At 48.5% G+C, this 1,900-nt stretch overlaps 1 protein-coding gene across 1 annotated transcript; it reads left to right on the top strand.

The window, feature by feature from the left end:
- Positions 1–1,336: 1,336 nt before the first annotated feature.
- Positions 1,337–1,675, top strand: LOC141691047 (uncharacterized). Its single transcript, XM_074495792.1, has one exon. The coding sequence runs from the start codon at positions 1,337–1,339 to the stop codon at positions 1,673–1,675; it is 339 nt and encodes a 112-aa protein (XP_074351893.1).
- Positions 1,676–1,900: the final 225 nt, after the last annotated feature.

Genomic DNA, 1,900 nt, shown 5'->3' with positions numbered 1-1,900 from the left:
TCCTCCGACAAATGCCAGGATTTCTTCAAAGCGATTAAAGGAGTGGGGAGGAATTTTGAGTGGACAGAAAAGTGTGAAGAAGCCTTTCAGAACATAAAGAAGTATCTCAGCAGCCCTCCAATGCTGTCCAACCCAAAGGAAGGAGAGACTTTGGTCCTATACTTGGCCGTCTCTGACTTTGCAGTAAGTGCGGTATTGGTTTGAGAAGTTAGCATACGCTCTAATCCTGGCCTTCCGAAAGCTCAGGCCCTATTTTTAGGCGTACAGGGTAGAAGTGCGAACCTCCTACCCCCTCAGGCAAGTAATGCACAAACCGGAGTCTTCTGGTTGAATGCTGAAGTGGATGGTTGAGCTCGGCCAATTCGAGGTGGATTATAAGCCAAGGACCGCAATCAAAGGCCAAGCCCTGACCAATTTTGTTATAGAATTTCCTCCACATCAAGAAGTGGAGCCGGGAGCCCTTGTTGTCATACCTAGCACAGAAGAAGTCGGGCTGGAAAACCAAAATAGTGCCCCATGGTGGAGCCTATTTGTGGATGGAGCCTCTAATGGGGATGGTGGAGGCGCACAAGATCAGACGCGCGACCCATCTGGCCTTTCATGCAACCAACAATGATGCTGAATATGAAACCCTGATCAACGGTCTTAAGCTAGCTTTGGAAATGAAGGTGGAGAATTTGAATGTGTTTAGTGACTCCATGATTGTGGTATATCAAATAAACGGGGGGTATCAAGCTAAGGGGCCAAGAACGGAGCTCTACTTGAAGTGTGTGTAGAGGATAATCGCAAGGTTCAATGAGGTGAGGCTGGAACTAATCCCGCGCGGGCATAATGAAGGCGCGGATAAGCTAGCTAAACTCGGCTCACACCGCGAGGCCACTCTGCTAGGGGTCGTGCCCCTTGACATATAGAGGCAACCTAGTGTGCCCGAGCATGAGGTGGGCAGCCTCAGTAATGACCTCGGCCCCACGTGGATGACACTTATCTTAGCCTACATAAAAGAAGGTTCACTCCCGGATGAAAAGAATGAGGTAAGGAGGATAAGATACAAGGCAGCCCGCTATGTGATATACGATGGGGTCCTATACAAAAGAGGGTTCAGTGTGCCCCTCCTCAAGTGTATAGATGGGGATGAATGCAATTATATCCTAAGGGAAGTACATGAGGGCATTTGTGGCAATCACTCGGGGGTAGCTCTCTAGCTCAGAAAATCCTCCGTCAAGGTTACTATCGGCCAATAATAAAAAAAGATGCCTTTGAATTCTCTCGAGCCTGTGATAAGTGTTAGCGATACGCCAATTATTATAACAGCCCCGCGGCTCCCCTCACATCCCTCATGAGCCCTTGGCCCTTTGCTATGTGCGGAATTGATCTAATTGGAGAACTCCCGAAGGCCAAGGGAGGTGTCAAGTGTGTCGTTGTCGCGGTGGATTACTGCACTAAGTGGGCAGAGGCCGAGCCTCTAGAAAAGCTCAAGGAATCTGTGCACAGGACTATTGTGTGTCGCTATGGCATCCCTTACAAGTTGATATCTGACAATGGAAACAGTTCGATAGCAAGGAAATGCGAGAATTTTGTGAGCAGCTGGGGATTTAGAAGAGTTTTAGTGCAGTTTGTCACCCCCAAAACAACGGGCAGACAGAGGCTGTTAACAAAATCATTAAGAACACCTTGAAGGCAAAGCTTGAAGAGTAGAAAGGGACATGGCCGGAGGAGCTCGCCCAGGTCTTGTGGTCTTACAACACGACTCCCCGAACTACAACTGGAGAGACCCCTTTTTCTCTGGTATATGGGTGTGAAGCTATGGTGCCCGTTGAGGTAGGGGCAGGATCTTTTCAGAGGGACAACTATGACTTAGAGGCAAATGAGGTCAACCATCAACTCTATTTGGATATGATTG

Source organism: Apium graveolens, chromosome 10 (genome assembly GCF_009905375.1).
Source record: "Apium graveolens cultivar Ventura chromosome 10, ASM990537v1, whole genome shotgun sequence".
NCBI lineage: Eukaryota > Viridiplantae > Streptophyta > Magnoliopsida > Apiales > Apiaceae > Apium > Apium graveolens.
The sequence above is the reverse complement of the archived record's forward strand: the minus strand, read 5'-3'. Positions and strand labels throughout refer to the sequence as shown.

Bases quoted from the DNA above. Each gene is read 5' to 3' on its own strand.
- LOC141691047 (XM_074495792.1), top strand. From the start codon at position 1,337: ATGAGCCCTTGGCCCTTTGCTATGTGCGGAATTGATCTAATTGGAGAA.